Source organism: Condylostylus longicornis, unplaced genomic scaffold (assembly GCF_029603195.1).
Source record: "Condylostylus longicornis isolate FDR11 unplaced genomic scaffold, ASM2960319v2 ptg000004l, whole genome shotgun sequence".
NCBI lineage: Eukaryota > Metazoa > Arthropoda > Insecta > Diptera > Dolichopodidae > Condylostylus > Condylostylus longicornis.
The window spans coordinates 15,649,923-15,668,356 of NW_026577973.1; the positions used below are offsets into that span (position 1 = coordinate 15,649,923).

Below are 18,434 nucleotides of genomic sequence, written 5' to 3' on the forward strand. Positions count from 1 at the left end.
ATTTTGAAGTTTTATGGCAGCTACCCGAACTAGTACCTTGATCATATTCAATTTAAATAGAGTTCTGGCCTTAACTGTAATAAATCGTATATGAAAATTTGGTGAACTTAGCTCAATTGGTTTTTGAGTTATCGCTGGGATGGACGGAGGGACGGACAGACAAAGCTAAACCGACTCAGAATTCGACGCTTATCAAAAACATACATTTGAGTCTATATCTAAGACCATTATCTCTTAACGTTACAAACGGTAAGGCAAATTTAGTATACCCTTCGAACATCCGTTCGTACGGGTATAAATACTCGATACGGACTGTATTTTTGTGCTTCTCTTAAGATTAAAAATTTCAAATTTTTTTAAACCCATTTTAGCATCAACAATGCCAGTTTAAAATTTAGCAAGAGTAGATTTATTTTTAAAATAAATGTTGTTTCTTTCATGTTTTTGATTCGTTACTCTTTTAATTAGTATCCCAACAAAATAAATTTTATTTCGCTGCTATACAAACCGTTTTGTGGAGAAATACGAGTTTTTCTTATTCCAAATCACTGGTAAGAAATGCGTTTTTCATTTCGGACAAGAAATAAAATAGATCTAACTTAGAAAACTACTTCTGTAGAATAAAATTTTCAATTAGAACAATTGTTGTTAGGGATTATTCTAACAATTGTAGAAACAGCTTTTGGCAGCTTACAAAAAGGACTTGTGGATTTCGTAAACGCAGAAAGTTTGTGACTTACTTGTGCATGAAAAATTAAAAGAACATAATAGAATTTTGAATTACTATTAAACGGGAGATCAAAAACATATAAAATTTTTATAAAAATGTATATATACCTATGTATATCCCGCTTTTATGGTACCCTCAAGCGTACTAGAAGCCTTTTTTATGTCTATATAAACGTTGATTGACTTGAAACTGGCTTTACTCAATCCAATCAATAAATTTTGCTTACTTGGCTTAAAATGTAAAAGCTAAACGTCATTTTCGGGTTTTCAAATTGACATAGTAAAAACGCAGTGTAATCGAAATGATTTCAAGTCAGGTACTCCAGCTGCCACATAAACGAGGAAAAAATATGCTAATATATGTATATTTATTTTTGCCATACAACTTGACTACTGCAAAAAAAAATTTGCTTCCACACAAATTTATAGACGCAACTTCAAAGCAACAAATCACATTTGTTTATGTTCTAATTTTGAATCTGCTACCTATCAAAACACACCAATTTAGAGTACATTTGTTTTACACTACTTTACAGTCGCTCTTATTAAAAAATTTCTCTATAAAAAATTTTGCAATGTTGCTTTGATTAAGTTTCATTTAGCGTACAATTCTACAGTTGTCATATTTTGAAGTGCATCTTTGCATCCAAATTTTATTTTGTGTAGCTTGCAAACCTTCCAATTTGGAATAGATGTAATCCAAAATATCCAATTTATGTTCTTATTTTATATTTCTTAAAAGTGAGTCACACACAATATACTAAAATTTTTGCTTAAAATTTTAAATTTTACCGTAAAATTCTTTGTTACAACATTCTAATAAAATTAAATTTAATTTCGTCACGATTTGAAATCTTCACGCGTTGCGCTTGAAATTTTGATAAAAAGCTGGTACTCGTATTGTTAACATTTTCTGGTTGCATTGAAATATTATTAATTTAGAGTAACAAATGTTACCCCTGAACGTATGCAATCCGAAATTCAAAAATTTTAATTTGATGTTTAACTACTTGCATGACATTAAATTTGATCATAAATTTAATTGTTCAATTTTATTTAACTTTTTAACTTTTCAAATAATATTATTTATTATATAAGTTTAATTTTATATACCTAATAGATGGCTTCTTTAATCCGTAATTTGCTTATTAAATTTTATTTTCCTTAATTATCTGCGCAGTAATGAAACACCGTTTAACCGATAAAGACTAAATCAGCAAATGATTCTTTTCTACTTCATTAGGTTTTCTTTTCATAATAATTTCCTACAGTTATTGTAAAACAAATCTATATGTACATATATATATATATCTTATATACATATTTACAGTAGTTAAATAACTGTATATATACTTTACTTTTCAATATTATTTTTATAGTGAATATTTATTATCGTGACAAAAAATCCTTAAAATAATTTCGTTTTTAATTTAAATTTAATGTATAGGGTACCGATATTCAATATTCTTCCTGTTATACAACTGCAATATATGTATATATAGAAAAATTGTTGACATAAATATATTTAAATTTATTCTTGATCTAAAAATTTTCAACAATGAAATATTATGCAATTTAATTTTCCAACAACAACAATAAGTAAAACATCATGTAAAATATTTTGCTGTCGTGATAATGGAATGCGAAAAAGTAATGTGGCACCGACAATTGAGTCAAAAAATTGAAATATTTTGAATGAAGTTTTATTTTTAGTAAGTAATTAAGGTATGAGTACATAACAGCAATGCATGAACTTGCTTTTTCAGAATTTTTTTGACATGTGTACCTATATGTACTTTGTGTAATGTTTTGTTTGTTTTATATTTATTTATAGATATACGAAAGTACATACAGTGATTGGAATAATTGTTTTCAATATATTTAGAAAATAATTTTCACTCCTCTGTCTAGTAGTTTGAACATTTTTACCTTTTCAGTCACTTAAATAGTTGTTTGTATAGTGAATTTGTAACTACATATTATAGCCTTACTAGTTTATTTGTTATATTTAGTTTAACAAATTAATCGTAGTTAAATCAAAAATTGAACTACTATTAATCAACGCTATGTCGTATGGTTTTAGTAATTAGTAATTTTTAGTAATTATTTTTAAATTGTCAGTAATTACCTAACTGTATAAAATTCAATTCAATTTAATTCAGTTTATTCATTCAATCTCAAATGAGCATTAAGCTTGTAAAGAGTATAATTACAAAAAATTCTTGTAATTAACTGTCAAATATCTGTGCAACGTTTTATCTTTCAAATTATGTAATATTTAATTCATAACAATAACAATAATAATGAGTAATATTTGGTTTAACTGACAATTGTATATAATAATTTATTTTGACTAAAGTGCTAAGATGTTGTTTAAATCTATTTAATAGTGTATGACATTTCAATTCACCAGGTGGATATACTGTGTCCAAATTATTAAACCTGACATTAGATGATATCATTCTGATGTTACCAGTTGTTCTTGTGAGCTGTGAATTCAACTGTGAATGCTATTAAATGTAGTTTCAATGTTGGTATTCGTGTTTTTCGTCATTTCGTGTTTTTTTTTGTATTTCTCTAGTTGGTTTTCTACTTTCGTAACCGTATTAAATTGCTTTATTTTTAGCTCGTTGTAATACGAGTAGTTGTAAATCTATATTATATGCATTTCGCCGAATTTGAACTGCGTGCATGGTAGTTGAATGAAAGAGCTTTTTACATAGCCATAATTACTTTTATTTGATGTGTGGTTAAATTTTTCCCAAATTAATTTAAATCTTTCTTATTATTCTTAACTAACGGCAAAATTTATTATTTAGGCGATTATTGATGAACATTTTAAGCCTGTTCAGCTAGCTATTTCTTTAGTAGCACCAAAAAAACTCCCAAAGCGAAAAACAATACCTATTAGAATTAAAGATCGAAATAAGGTAATCAATCATTTAAATGATGATGAGATTTTATATTAGAGTATAAAATAATGAAATTTATATTATGTATATAAAATGTGTATATCATAAATACTTGTTAGAATCTTTAGCTATAATCATCCAATTTAATATATATTTGTATGTATATATAAAAAATTCGTTCACTTTTAATATTCAAATTTTGTTTATATGTAAATTGAGTGTATATTATTGTCAATAATAATTTTCTCTATATATATTCTTTTTTCATAATAATATGTATAAAAATGTAGACATACAATATATAAATAAATTGTATATTTTATATGTTTGTGTGGGTAGATGTATATATACAACCATATTGTAGTGAAAAAAATTAATGTTCCTATATAAAATACCGTTATTTATTATAGTTTCCTTGAATACACAAATCAAAGCGTTGGCGAAAAAATTATTTTGATGCCATTACAGCATGCAACTTATTGTTTGCGTTTTGAATTTCCTATCTCCTTCTCTCATTTATAACTTTTAAATGGAAAAATAAAACTTTTCTTTTTGATTTTCTTTTTTCTTATTTTCAGTTAAAATTATTGTTTTAGTTTTACTTTAACATTTAAAGTTGAATGGTTTCTGTTATTTGTTTTTTTTTATTTTATAAGTTTTATTTCTTTCATAATTCTGCGGTACTTATACATATATGTATGTATTTTGTGCAGTGTTGTAAATTTTCTTTCGCTTGATTTTTTTGTCCGTAACCAATAACAAATACGAGAATTAGTCAAAAGTCTAAGGAATTTTTACGTGATAGTTTATTTGTAAGGTCATTGCCAATATTGTATAATGCTATAATAAATTTGCCAGCTCGAGATAAGCTCGAGAATTCGATAAATTCTTATATTTGCCATAAATAATAAGCCTATTAAATTCAAGTTTAAAATTAATTTTGGAATAAGATTGTTAGAATTCAAATTAATTTTAATAAAATTAAAATTAGATTCGATATTAGTTTATAACACTTCTCAAATTGTAGTTAACTGTTATATAAAATATTCTTTAGAAATTTTAATTATTTAATTATCTGTTATGGGAAAAATTATTAAAATTGTTGTTAAACTTTACTATGATCTTGGCAAGAATGTATGTTTTTCTAAATAACGTTTGATTTCAACATAATCTGTCTTAGTATAATCCTGTGGGCATATATGAACCTATAATGTAACAAATTATTGGCTAGACTTGTCTCTTTCCAAAAACCAACTGATTTGAGATAAAAAAGTATTTTATTTAGAAAAAAATATTCAAAATTTTATTTTGTTCTTGAATTTACCTTTGGCAAATATTGGTATGATCGACTGAACTAAATAAAGGGAAAAATAAATTAGAAAAAAATTTTCAATTAATATTCATATAACTTTACTCATTTATTTCCAACTCATAAACATGTCATATTTTTTTCATATTGAAATTCTCTTACTATCAAAACGACATACAACGTATCACGCCACTGTTCATATGTTCTACTTCAATATGTACATACAATGCATATAGATATTTTTTAAATTTTGCATGTTTTGAGAACCAAGGATTTACGTGTGCCTATACATTTCATTTTTAAATAATTTTTTGAACACTTTTCAGGGAAATGCAATTACTCTCTTCTATAATAAAATGTTTTTCGAAAATATTCATTTGAATTGATTGAGTTTTAAAATTTTCATTATCATATTTGAAAGCAAGGCTTCGATAAAAAATGGAAGTTGTCTATTCTTTTGTACATTTTTAAACTTAAAATTTCATCTTTGTCATATTGCAATAAATTATGTAATATTTTTTTTACTTAACGAGTTTTTGTTTTAATTGTTATACTTGATTTGAGAAAATAAAGGAGCAAGCCAAGTGCTTATATAACATTAACAAATTTATTTATTTAAGAAAATTTATTTTCCTAGTAGGTACTGATTAATCAACAAATTTTTATAATTTCAAATTCCATTCAATGCCAAATTCAATGCTAATAAAATGAAAGCAAAAAAAATTTCTACTTGTTTAATAATTAAAAAAAAAAAACAAAATTAGAAATAATTTTGTGAACTTTATCCTCCTTTTTAATAATTATTCTTATCCCTCCACCTTTATTTCAATTAATTAATATTCTTGGCAGAAATGAAATAAAAGTTTTTTCGCATTAAAATTTGTCATTATATTTTCAATTTTATTTTCAATATTCATAATTCTCATATTAAACTACTCATTTATTGTTCCATCTGTTAAAGACTGTTAAATCATAGACATGAATTAACCTTTTTAAAATTGTCATTTCATTTCAAATATTTATTGATGGTAGGTACATATTTATTGTAAAATAAACAAACAATATAAAATTAAAGCGCGCAAAATGCAAACAAAACAAGAATAAAATAAATATTATGAGGTTATGGGTATAAACTATATAGAGAGACTGAAATGTAAAAAATATAAAAAATTTTATGCAAAATATATTAGTAGCGATATTTTCAAAATATTATGTTTTTTTAGTTTCATTCTAACAAACTAACTATCAAGATGTGGAAGTTTTTCCATAAAGCCAAAACTATAACGGTATAAAATCATATAAAGGATAATAGAGTTAACAAAGATTTACGACGATTTTAATGAAAGCTTTATTGTTTTTTTTCTTTTTTTTGATTTTTGGTTTTTTTTTATTGCAAAAATATTCCTAGTTTATATTTTTTAGTGTAGTGATAACGATGTATTGAATTTTTAAAGTGAATTATGTACATATCTTACTTTATAAAAATAAGAATGTATTTGTTTTATTGAATACATACATATACAATATTGGACAAAAAAATTTGTGTTATATCAATTATAAAAATACTTTAGGAGAAATTATAAAAACATGAAGCAACGCAGTAGAATGCTTCTATTGTGTCGGTGTAACCCATAATAAATAGAGAGTTTTGCTTGGCGGATAGAGTACCTCTAATAAGCAGTAAAAACTAATTATACAAATAAACTCTGCAAATTTAAATAAATTGGAAAAAAATCCTGGCCAATACAATAACAAAAGCAACAGTATAAGAACATCTTAATGAGGGCGAAAAAATTTAAAAAATAAATGGAAAACAAAGATTGGTACAAAAAAACAATCTATCTATCAAATAAATTTATTTGGCTCTGACAGTCTGCCTTGTTTCTACTACCAGCTTGTCATTTAAAAAATTTATTGATAATATGGCATATAAATGTCAATGTATCTATTCAAAAGTTCGTAATTACTTGCTGCTTATCTGGATAGTTTGTGATGTTATTAGAAGTGACGATAATTGATTTGCATTTAACTTGGAAAATAATAATTAAAATTATTTAATAATTCCTATAAATGTTATTTGCAAATCAATTTTCCTAAGCAAGAAGCAAGCACGTTTTCAACACTGTTATTGTTAACTGTGTGTTGACATTTAATCTAGAATTCAATTGAAATATAAATCTGCTATAAAACTAATAAAAATTATACATATGTATAAATAAAATAACGATGTACGTTTTGAAATTTTTGTCCAATGTTGTACCATAGTACAGTTAGTACAGTTATTATTGTAAATAATTCAAAGTTTTATAATTTATTTTCCGTTCTTTGTTATTCTGAAGTTTTTTTTTTTGTTGATTTTACTTTAATAATCTTGATTTAATGTTCGTTCTTTAATAGAATTTTGTAAAATACGTTTCCATTTTTTTATTTTTTTTTTTTGTAAAGATCAGCCTTTAGATATTATCAATTTTTAAATAACTAGAGTACAGTAAATTATTTTATTTCTTTTTGTAGATTCATGCTAAATTTTATTTTTAGTTCAATTTTTATTACATTTAATAAAGGTTATGTTAATTTATTTTATTTTTCTTTACTTTATTAAAAAATCATTAAATAAATTAAGTACTTACGGTTCTTAAAAGAAAAAAAAATTAGCAAAGATAATAACAGAAAAATTAAAACCATTTTGTCAGTCAGTTGACGATGAATGGTTCAACAATTGAAACAGATGGTGAAGAAAATTCACCATTAAATCAAGAAATAAATATTGACGAATTGAGTGATGAGAATTTAAAGGTATAAAATTATCAAAAAAAAAAAACTAAATGTTTTTTTTGTTTTTATTTTCTTGTTTTGTGCATTGTGAACTGCAAGAGTTCATATAAAAATCAATAATGTTGAAATTTTAAGGGCGATTAAGTAAAAAAATATGTCGGATATTCAAAATTCGGTATATGTATGTATGTAAAATGGTGTACATGAATAAATGTAAATAACAATAATCTTTGTGATTTCAAATCAATTAATAAAAAAGTGAGAATTATTTGAGTTTATTTCTATATATACATAATATATATTTAAAATTAATAATATTAAAAATAAGGAAAATTGAATAGTTAGTGAAGTAATTAAAACTTTTATACAATAAATCAATTTCACCTCTGTGTTACAATGTTGAAATTCATAATTTATGTAAAATCTTTGTTGTCAATTTTGTATATATTTTATTTAGAAGCTTAAATTTGCGTAATGATAAACTTTGTTTTTAATTTTTTTAACCATTTATTCAATGATTATTAAAATATCTAAAATATTTTCGAATATTTTTTCTTACTTACATAATATGCACTTAAAATCTAACATAGTTCTTAAATGTTATAATTATAAAAGTTGTATATAGTAAAAATTTAAAAAATTTCAATAATACGAGTATTTGTAGTTTATAATCGTTAATAATCGGTAATAAACATTGTAAAACAAATTATACATGAGAAATTGTAAAAGCAAAACTTTCAATGTCATAAATTTTAACAGAAATGCGTGAAATTTAACTTTAATGGTCGTCGTAACTAAGAGATTGCAAATCTATATAATGTGCCATTTACATGTATACGACAAAATCTATAGTATTAAAACTATGACAAAATCTGATTTATTTTTTATTAAACTGAAATTATCAGATAGAATTGAGATTTTACGATAAAGAATTACTAACATAATACGACAAAATCTTTAATATATACTCTGACTCTGATGAGAATCGTTTACATAAACACTGTTTTACATCAGATTTTGGCTGGCGACAAATAATTCATTATCAATATAAATTATAATCTTTTAAGCAAAATGGCGACAATTATTTTTTTGCGACAGTTTTAAGCATAAATTATAGCTAGCTGATTTTAATTTTCTTAGTCTTAATTTTCGTTGCAAATTTTTAAATTTTTAGCGTGTAATCAGAGCTCCAATCAGATATCAATAATCATATAATCATCAAACTTTATCGCAGATTTGATCACAGATTTTGTTGTATATGCAAACGCTGTACCCAAAAACTAATAATTTTGCTTTTGTATTCATTTGAAAACTGTTACCAAAATAAAAATCATTTCGTCACCTGTTCAAAACTCAAAATTTGACAGTAAATCTGATGGTAATAGAGTAATTTCTATTATTTACCGTTAGACAAAGTCTGGTGTCATATAGTGTTTATATATACGACTTTAACTTTCAAATAGTGATATAACATATACGACTTAGATATTGTCTTTACAAAAGGGCGGCTCATATCCTCATACAAGTTTAAATAGGCTCATTGGAATTTACTCTGAAGACAGTTTGACAAAACTATATTTATTTGCAAAAAATTAAACATTATTTGTGCCACCTCAAATCAAGTTAAACCGTTGCACTTAAACCAATTTGTGACGTATATCAACCGTTCATACAAAAGTCGCCGCGTGAATTGCACATTAACAAACTTTTGTCATTTATTGGAATTAGATTCGGTACCTTCGAAAATTTTAATACAGTTATTTTATTAAAAAATAACAAGCTTTCTCTTCTGAGCGTGTTTTTTTTCACCAACAATTACATTGTTTAATTTTTGGGCAAGTCGCATTAATTTTAATATATGTATATGTACATTGACGTAGTCAAAAGAATAACTTTTACTTTAAAACTAGTCATTAGAGTTATTTTTTAATTTTTGTTTCGTGAAGAAGCTGAGAATTAGATTGGTTTTTCTGAGAATTAGAAGATATTTTATTATTTTAAATCTATCTAGCATAAGAAACAAGAGAAGGTATATAATCAGAATACGTACTCATTTTTCATTTGTAAATATTCTACGTAGATAATGTATAAAGAAAGTATACACTTTTTCCTATTCTATTTCTATTTCTATTTCTAATTTCATTTAACATTTGCATTTTTCATTATCATTCATTTTTGTGTATAAATTTTTAATTCTTTTTTTACAAAATCTAATGGCAAAATAGAAGATTTTTTCAATTTGCTTTAAAGGAAAATTGTAACTATTTTTATAAATAATAGTCATATAAAGATCTACAAATTTGCACATCGAATTTGTAAATATGTAAAAAATAACACACTTGTAAAATTAAACACTATAATTAAAATAGAATTTTGATTGTGAAAGAAATGGGGGTATTCATTTGAATAAAAAAATTAAAATTAATAAGTAGCATAAATTAAAAAATTTCTTTAAAATAAATAAATAATATTAAGAAAAAGCCTTCAAGTAAACAAAAAATTTCATTCGCTGAACAATGGAAATTGTGAATTTAGTAGAGTGAACACCTGAAAGAAAATTTATCGTCACTTTAGCTTATTAAACTAATAAAATTTAATTATTGAATAGGTCAAGTTAAGATTTAATAAGCCATGTTAGACGAATCTTATCAGATTATTTTCTGAAGTTCTATAATATCAAAAATGACGATCCGAAAGTAGTGTTAAAGATTGTATTTACTAGATTTTATTTATTAAAGTTCTGTCACTTCTGTCAATGAATTCATGAGCTTATCTTTTAATAAGCTCATCTGCATTCTCATATAATTTTAGAATGTTAATAAAAATTCATCATTACGAATACCTCCTACAAGCTAAAGTAATTGAAATATCAAATTCGAATATATTTCTGATTTGCGATAAATTTTTTAAATTTATAATTTTTCTTTTTTAAAATATCTAAATATCTAACTATCTACACGATTTCATTCCCTTTATATTAAGCCTATTCAATTAAAATCGGCAAACTTTACTCATGAAGTTCGAACATGATTACCCCCTCATACTGTAAATACAAAAATTAATGTTTATTTACTTAGTTTTTTCTTGTACATATTAAGTTTTTTCTTTAACTAAAATTTTTAATATGAAAAGAAATTATTTTGTTCTTTTTTTTTTAAATATTATTAATTAAAAAATACACAAAAGACTTTAAGACAATCGACAAAGTCGATCTTAAAAAAACCAGGCGAAGAAGATTTAGATGATTTCGAAGCATGGATGAAATCTAGAGCTCTTATAAAACCAGATGATCAACTTGATTTAAATGATATTGAATTAGCTGAGGAGATTCCAAGAACTTTAAGTCAAACCAATACGAATGTTATCAAAAATTTGGCTGTATATAGTTATGCTGCCAAAGAATACATATTGGTAAGAAATAAGGAATTAGTATTAGTTGTAACCGAACTAGAATTAAATTTTTAATAATTAAAAGTTACCAGAAGAGGGAAATACTGTTACACTTTATAATTTGCCAAGTACATCATTGCATTTAGATTCAGCAGAAGCTAAAAAACAAATAGAGGAATATGGGGAAGATGGTAAGTCTAACGTTGCATATTATTTTTTATGCATTTGTTCTTCAATTGCTATAATTAAATTTACCATAATATTTCAGCTTTAATATGAAAAATTTTATTACTAGAAGTTTTAGAAAAACAATATTAAATTAGACTTTCTTTTCTTATAGTTAAAAAAAACAATGAATTTCAATTTTTATGTCATTGAAATGACATTGATCTAACAAAGCGGTAAAATACAAAACGTTATGCCGCATAAGTATTTCTTTTTTTGTATTATAAACAATTAATAGCTTTTTGCACCCTAATATATGCAATTTTTTTCAAAATTTTTAAGCTTTTTTATAGTTCAAATTATCGAAATTAAAATAGTACAATTATTGACACTCTTAAACATAATTCCCAAAAAAAAAAAATTCTATTCAGAATGATGAAATTTTTGAGCATCAATAAAATATAAATTGAATATTTTGTTTTTGGTAATTATTTACTAGACTTTGTTAAATATTGAATACAAATATTTTATATTTAACATTGATATTAAAATATTATTGAGACTCAAGTATAACTAATGACATGGTATACCTAAACGTACAATTTTTGACACAGATCTTCTTTAGAAAACAATATTAAGCAATGCAATGTGAATATATAATTCACCTTAATTATCACATGTATTATGCAACTGGAACAAGTAAACGAAGCGGATGGTATGCAATATTTGTTTTATCTATATACATAAGTGCATAAAATGCGATTTTTTTCGTATTTGTTAGATTTAACCCCATTTAATTTTTATCAATTCTGAAGTTAGAAAAAGCTTATTCGAAGTAAACTGAGCCAACAACTACAGTGTTATTTCTGTTATGATGCATCAAAGGATGTCGCATAAATTTTCTTACTGCATATTATAAATGTAAAAAGTTTGTGATTAAATCGGAAAATGAGCATTTGTGGGAATGTACATGTGAAAATTAATTCACAGAGTGCTTCAATAATGAGTTGTTTAACCATCGTTTAGGGTTAAAAAACTCATTATTAATAAAATTATTATCCGGAATCACCTAATCGCTACATTTCCTGACATTTCATTCCCTTTGTACTTTCGGAATGACGTAAGCATTAAAAATCTTAAAAAAATTCTCTTAGAGTAATAATGATTAAAAGAAAACAAAAAAAAAATGTATTGTAGTGTATCGCTTATTATTTACTTAAGAAGCACTACAATTACATTCAAAATAGCACAGGAAGCTTGAAAATTATTTTTTGAACAAATAAAGAATGTAAAATATCAAACAATTGGAATTAATCATTTATTTGTGAAGCAAATAATTACAAATAATTGGAAAATCCAAATCGAAAATTACCAAATCGAATTGTACCAAATTATCACAGTGTCAATAATCGTAGTATCGTTAAGTTGTTTGATAACTCTATTTTAAAAGATTTATAAAGTTGAAGAGGATAATTGTATATTTTTGCAGGAACAAGAGATATTTTATATAAAAACGTATGTAAATTACACTATTTTTAATTTTAGGTTCGAGATTATTGCCGCATAGCATTATTTACGCCAAATACTTCCAAAATTTTACTTATTATGGAAATTGTGCTACCTTAACTTTTATTTTAAATGATAGTTTTTTTCAGAGTACCAAAATAACTACCTCCAAATGTAGGGATTTTTGAAGTGCGTATAACTAATTCCTTTCTTGTTAAATTTTAAATTCTTCTGTAAAAAAAGTCGCAGTTTATCTACTGCTTAATTAATATTTAGTAAAAAAAAAACCCAGATTATTTTCTATTGCGAAAATTTATAGCAAATTTTGGTTAACTTGGTTTTTAGGAATTCTAATATTTTTGTAAAAAATTTTTCAAACTCCCAAGCTCTATCTACAAAATCTACGTGTAAAAACATATATCTATGTGATATACCCTACTTTTCCTAAAGTTTTTATAAGACTAAATTATTTTTACTCCACTTTAAATAATTTTTTAATTTTTTTATCACTTCAATTTTTTATTGTATAATCAATACTAATACCAAAATAAAAAATATCAAATAAATTCAAACAAAATTGAAAATTTGAAATTTGGCTTGTCTTAAATCATCACAACGCAATAAAAAAAAAAAACACCTTCAAAACACCACATAGCTTTTTTAATGCCAGAAAAATCTCGCCAAAAATCCATAGCAAAATCAATTCTAGCCCCAAAAGATACAGAAGCTGCAGAAGCGGATGACGAAGACAAAGAAGCTAAAGAAGAACAAAAACCTGAAGGGGATGAAGAGGAAGGTGAAAACGAAGAAGAGGAAGAAGAAGAAGGTGAAGGTGAAGAAGATGCAGGTGCAGCAGAAGCTGCAGCAGCGGCTTCTCAAGGTAAACAAATACACATACATGTACTCGTATATGTGTGGACGAATAATTTACAGAACTGATTGCATATATAGTTATATATTATGAATAAAATTTTCTCTATTCTTTAAGAATAGATTGATGACTTTTGCATAATATCAAAATTAATTTTCCATTAAAATTTATTTATTATAAGCATAATAAGGTGTTTATTATATAACTCTCATTTATATTATAATAACCAATTCTTTTCATATAAAAAAGCTGAAGAATCAGCAGCAGGGGGAGCTGGAGGAGGAAGAAAAAAGAAACTCATTAATCAATTTAACTATTGCGAAAGAGGTGCACTAACATATTCAAATCCAACCAGAGTAAGTTTTGTTCTTTTTTTTGCATGACAATGAAAAAATAAAATTAATTTTTCTATATTAAAAATTAAAGCATTTATAATGTTGAAATAATAAAAAATTTTGTAACATTAAACATTTGCCAGAGTAGGTGGTAAAAGAAAATTACATAAAAACAGTTTGCGTGGGTTAATCTTGATTAACAAAGAAAAACTATTTTGTATAAATTAAATTACAATAAAGCATGAATGTTTTAAATATTTAAATGTAAGGAGAAGTTCTATCGAGTGGGATGATTTTGACACAAAAAAAGGTCATATGGAACATAGTTAGTTCTAATTTCCATGGAAAATAATATATACATACTGTTTATCTTACATAATAATTTTAAATCTGGGAGTTATTCTTTGTGTACTGCCACTATTTTTTGGTTTTAGGATAATTAAATATCCCAAAATCGAAAAACGTCTATGACATTTAAGGAAATGTTACTGAAATTCTCCCATACATTATTTGTATTCGTTTAACAATAGATAGATTGTTTTCATTTTATATATATAGGCAATCGAAGCTCAAACTATTCCACCACCAAGATCAACATTTGGTGGAACTGTTCTACAATGGGTAATATTTGATTCATATAATGAGGATTTTGAAAAACAACAAAAAGATAAAGAAAAGGATAAAAAGGTATAAAAAATGAAAATTTAAATTTGCAATATGCAAGCTCAAATTTAATTGTTAGGGAAGCACAGCACCTAAAAGGGATGATCAAAAAAAGAAAATTGACAAAACTCAACAGGCTGAAGAACTTAATAAAAAGTATTTAAAATGTTGGCAAATATTAGAACGAATGATCAATCAAAATATTTATGATGAAATTGCACAAGATTACAGAACATATGAGGATCCATCAGATGAATATCGCGATGGTGAAGGAACTCTTTTACCCTTATGGAAATTCTGTTATGAGAAAACAAAGAAAATGAATGTTACCGATATGTTTTTCAATCCCCATTATTATGACTTGTATGCAGTTTGTTTTGGGTCACGTAAGTATTAAGAGGAAATTGATTTCAAATTATTCGAATTAAATACGCGTATTTCGCTCTAACATTTGATTAGAATCTAAATTTCTATTAAGTGTTTAATAAGGACATAGGTATTCATAAAACTCTTAACAATGTAATGTGAAAGTCAATATCAATATATAATATATTCGTGTGGTTGTATGCTTGAATAAAGACCGAATAGATCGGACGTAAACAAAACATGTAATCATGACAATTGCTGTTTTTACTAAACATATAACCATGCAAGTCTTTAATTATTATTTTAACTGATTATTTATAAAAGCCGTTATACTATTATAAACGATCTATTCTTAAGTATTAACTTAAAATGCACATATCTATATAAAATTTAAAGTGGTCCATTTACGTAACAGGCTGCAATTGCAAGCAATTTACAAATTACACTTTTGATTGCGGACGAATTTACAAATTACACTTCTGTAAGATATTTGGCAATCTTTATTTAAACTAATATTTCATTTTTCAATAGATGACTTCTTGAAACAAAATCCTGAAGGAGCTTTGTGCTTGTTTACCATTAAAAATCCATCATATCCTGATTATATAAGTATGAAAATTGATTTTACAAATCACATGTTCATTAAATAAGAAGAAATTAAACAATTAATGGAAATTTTAATTGTAGTAATGTGCGAAAGCGGTGTCATGAGCTGTGACATTCATCCAACTTATCCATTTTTAGTTGTAATCGGTATGTATGATGGAAATGTTGGGGTCTATAATCTTCAACAGGGTATAGCACCAATTTATACATCACAAGGTGTTAATGGAAAACATGCAGGTAGTGTAAATGAGGTACGTACGAATTCAGTTCCACTAAATTTGAAATTGTTTAGATTTTAAAACTATATAAGGGTATGTTAAAATTTTCTTATTAACTTGCTTTAGGTTAAATGGGGCTTGGATATGCCAGATGGAGAAATAAATTTTTATACTGTTTCATCGGATGGTATGGTCTTTAATTGGGTTCTTATGCAAAATCGATTGTTTATAACAAGAATAATTACACTGTACTTAGATGTACCATCTGTTGAAGGACCAGATGGTGTACAAATAAAATTAAAATCTTGTGGAACAGCTTTAACATTTCATCCTAAAGATAAAGAAATATTTTTGGTTGGGACAGAAGAAGGTTTAATTTATAAATGTAGTATATCGTATAGTTCAAAATATTTAATGACATATCATGCTCATCATCTGTCAGTTTATCGAATCGATTTCAATAAATATAATAGTAATATATTTGCTTCATGTAGCGGTGATTGGCGTGTCAAAATTTGGGAAGATATGCGACCGGATCCATTGTTTGTATTTGATCTTGGTACAAGTGTTGGAGATGTTAAATGGGCACCATATTCAAGCACAGTTTTTGCTGCGGTTACATTAGCTGGAAAAGTGTTTGTTTTCGATTTAAATGTTAACAAATATAAAGCCATTTGTATACAATCAATTGTACCACAGAGAAAAAATAAACTGACCAGATTAATATTTAATGAAAAACTTCCATTTATTATAGTTGGGGATGATAAGTAAAAATTTGTTTATTTTGTTCTATATTCAAAAATTCATAACTTGATTATTTCAAATTTTAGGGGCACAACAATATCTTTGAAACTCTCACCTAATTTAAGAATTATGTGCAAACCTCCAAAGAAACAACCGTGGTTAGATCAAAGCACAATGCAAATACAAAAATTGGACAAATTACTTTCTCTAGTTCGTGAAATGCCAGAAGGTGCTAAAGAGGAAGAGGATGATGTTTCTGAAAAGAGTTAAAAATTTTGAATTTTTTGTATAAATATCGTTTTATATAACAAATAAATCGAGATTGATATTTTTATTTAATAGATTTGATGTGTTACTTTCACTTTAATCTTTTTACTATTAAAAAAAATTATTCAATTCTCCATTCCCAGTTATTTACTGTTAAAGCATTTGTGGGTACATTTTGGACGACAAATTTTTTCATTAGCTTTCTATTCACAATTATGGAGATTTCGTATTAAGGTAGTTCTTCTCCGCCAATTTACAGATATTGTAAAAAATTTAAATTAAAGCCTTAAATTCGTTTTCGAAATTGAACATGTGAAAAAACTTACCTATTTTGAATAACAATAATTTTTTACTTAAATTATTCTCATTAATATACTAATACTGATATTATGACATTATATACATATACAATAAAAAATATTGCATACTGCTGGGATGAATGGCGAAAAAAATTAAAAGAAGCATCAATAATGGTTGAATTCGAAAGGAGGGAAAGGTTGAAAAATGTATGGTTCAAGATGCTTCAAAGCTATTAGCGTTAAAGAGAAATTTATCTTACGTCGAGTTTTTGTCGAAAATGCAATTCTCCGTGATTGGGAAGAGTAAATAAACTATTTTTAGTGAGATATCTGTCGGTCGGTTTGTCAGTCTTTCTGTGCAGATCACTATGTCAAGTTCCGCTGAACCGGAAATTTATATTCACTAAAATTTATATCTGAGTTTACTTTAAGGATTAGATGGTTTGATCAACTTTTGATTTATGTCAAGTCTCTGAAACTGGAGTTTTACTACAGGTCGATTTTATGCTTTTGAATATTTTCAAACAAATTATCATCGGATTTTTCTAATATTTCATACTTATATAAACATCGCCTGCCATCACAACAAATTACTTAACTTTTTTGAAGAAATCAGCAAGTAGATTTCAACTACGGAACAAATTTAAAGTTTTGCCCATATACAGATTAAAAATCAATCGAAAATTTTAGGATTTGAAAACAGAACTTTTACTAGATGCCGATTTTACATATTTTACCATATCGAGGGAATTTCTTGAAGTTTGATATTTGAATTCTGGTTGTTAGCGAAATTATCTTGGAGATAGGAAAATTAGATTACGGAAAATTAACCTGTTCTAAGAATAATACAAAATTTTCATTTTTCTATCTTTCATAAAATTTGAAATAAATATTTAAGCGAAATTTTCATAATCTTATGCAATACTTTAACAATGCCGTCTCTTATGTGCTTTCCACATCAGATTTTCTTTTATCTGCAAGCTAAAAATAATTTCTCTAAAAATATTATATTCGAAATTTAATTTAATAATTTAATAATAATTATTTTTATTTTTTTATTATACATTTTTAATAATTTATTTGTGCTAAATAAATTCATGTTATATAATATATATTATAGATTTATTTCCGCAAATTATTTAAACAAAAAAAAAAATATGTTTTTTTTTTCGGTTTTCAATTTTATAACATTAGACATTTTTCTACTTTAAAAATAAAAATCAAATATCAATATTTTTTTTTTACATTTTACATTCAGAATAAAGATATTAAAGATAGT

General features: G+C 25.3%; 1 protein-coding gene across 1 annotated transcript; it reads left to right on the forward strand.

The window, feature by feature from the left end:
• Window positions 1–7,619: 7,619 nt before the first annotated feature.
• On the forward strand, window positions 7,620–16,859 carry LOC129613442 (dynein intermediate chain 2, ciliary). Its single transcript, XM_055527501.1, has 11 exons — window positions 7,620–7,746; window positions 10,912–11,136; window positions 11,201–11,306; window positions 13,442–13,666; window positions 13,907–14,013; window positions 14,551–14,679; window positions 14,735–15,041; window positions 15,553–15,630; window positions 15,709–15,878; window positions 15,972–16,612; window positions 16,676–16,859. The coding sequence occupies exons 1-11, from the start codon at window positions 7,654–7,656 to the stop codon at window positions 16,857–16,859; spliced, it is 2,265 nt and encodes a 754-aa protein (XP_055383476.1). The 5' UTR covers window positions 7,620–7,653.
• Window positions 16,860–18,434: the final 1,575 nt, after the last annotated feature.